The sequence below is a fragment of the Sinocyclocheilus anshuiensis genome, unplaced genomic scaffold, assembly GCF_001515605.1.
Source record: "Sinocyclocheilus anshuiensis isolate Anshui unplaced genomic scaffold, SAMN03320099.WGS_v1.1 scaffold875, whole genome shotgun sequence".
Classification (NCBI taxonomy): domain Eukaryota; kingdom Metazoa; phylum Chordata; class Actinopteri; order Cypriniformes; family Cyprinidae; genus Sinocyclocheilus; species Sinocyclocheilus anshuiensis.
The window spans coordinates 1-1,147 of NW_015542372.1; the positions used below are offsets into that span (position 1 = coordinate 1).

The window sequence follows — 1,147 nt, forward strand, 5'->3', positions numbered from 1 at the left end:
TACCCCTCACAGGAAACTTTCTGCATTTTTACTTTCTCAAAAATCTTTTATAAATCATTCTGTATGATTTATAATCTTTTGTACCCCTGGGGACCTCACTTTAGGTCCCCACCGTGACACGAGTTCCCATGAGTCTGTGTGTATTCAGGTACACACACACACTAGCTCATGTAGCAGCAGCGTTTCTCTCATGAGTGTCGTGTTGGCTCTTGTGTGTTGGCAGTGAATGTTAATCGCATCAGTTGATTGTGGGAAGCTGCTGCAGATATAAAGATTTCAGATGTGAGAAATATGAGCTGAGTTTTCCCATAACCACTTTCTAATTTCATTTATAGAGCAGCTCAAAGTGATTTTTACTTATGAAAATAAAACCGAGGCTTTTATGTGACACTTTTATGTGTTTGACACTGTAAAACAGAATAAAGTCTCTTTCTGTCTGTCATCCACAGGAGAAGCAGAGGTTTCTGACTGATGTTCTTCATGAGGTGATGTTACTGGACGGTTTGGCCAGTTCTCATCCGATCTCTCAGGAAGTGTTTGAAGCCACAGACATCGACAGAGTGTTTGACTGGATCGCGTATAAGAAGGTAAGAGAAGCTCATCAGCTCCTACAGGAAATTATTATAAACCTTTGCTATTGAGCTGAGCTGAATGAACTGGTTTATACTCAAAATTGAACATAAATACATTTCAATGAAATTCCACATTTCACTTCTCTTTCATACGAGCAGCCAGCAGAAGAGAAACAATGGCTTTGTAAAAAAGCAGTATCGTCGGTGTAAATCAGTCTTTTATTTATGTCAGGACTTCACTTCACCGCTAAACTTGATCTTTTATTAAGCCCAGTAAACACCTCCTTTTGCTCATTATTTTTCCCAGCTAAAGACTTCTCTGCATTGTTATAAACCTCTTCACATACACAAGAAAAACAGTTTAATTAAAAGCTTTGTTGAGGACTGAAACTGTAACACTGCGAGATTGTAAGGTTTTGTGTCGTCTGGGGAATTTAGTGGCACAATAAACATTTCATCTCAGACCAGACGACATCTAATTACCTCTTTCTCACTGGAACAGACTTTAAATAACTCCTGCGCCCAAATATATCCTCTCATCCTGAACATCTGAAAGCCATTAAAGGCACAAAGAG

General features: G+C 39.0%; 1 protein-coding gene across 1 annotated transcript in view; it reads left to right on the forward strand.

Annotated features, from left to right (window-relative positions):
• Nucleotides 1-449: 449 nt before the first annotated feature.
• The window catches only part of LOC107692246 (thyrotropin-releasing hormone-degrading ectoenzyme-like), a gene marked incomplete at its 5' end in the record, with an annotated part of 67,244 nt that continues 66,546 nt past the window's right edge, over nucleotides 450-1,147 (forward strand). The window contains one exon of the mRNA XM_016491210.1: nucleotides 450-587. Within this exon, the coding sequence (XP_016346696.1) occupies nucleotides 450-587 (138 nt within the window). The remainder of the gene's footprint in view (nucleotides 588-1,147) is intronic.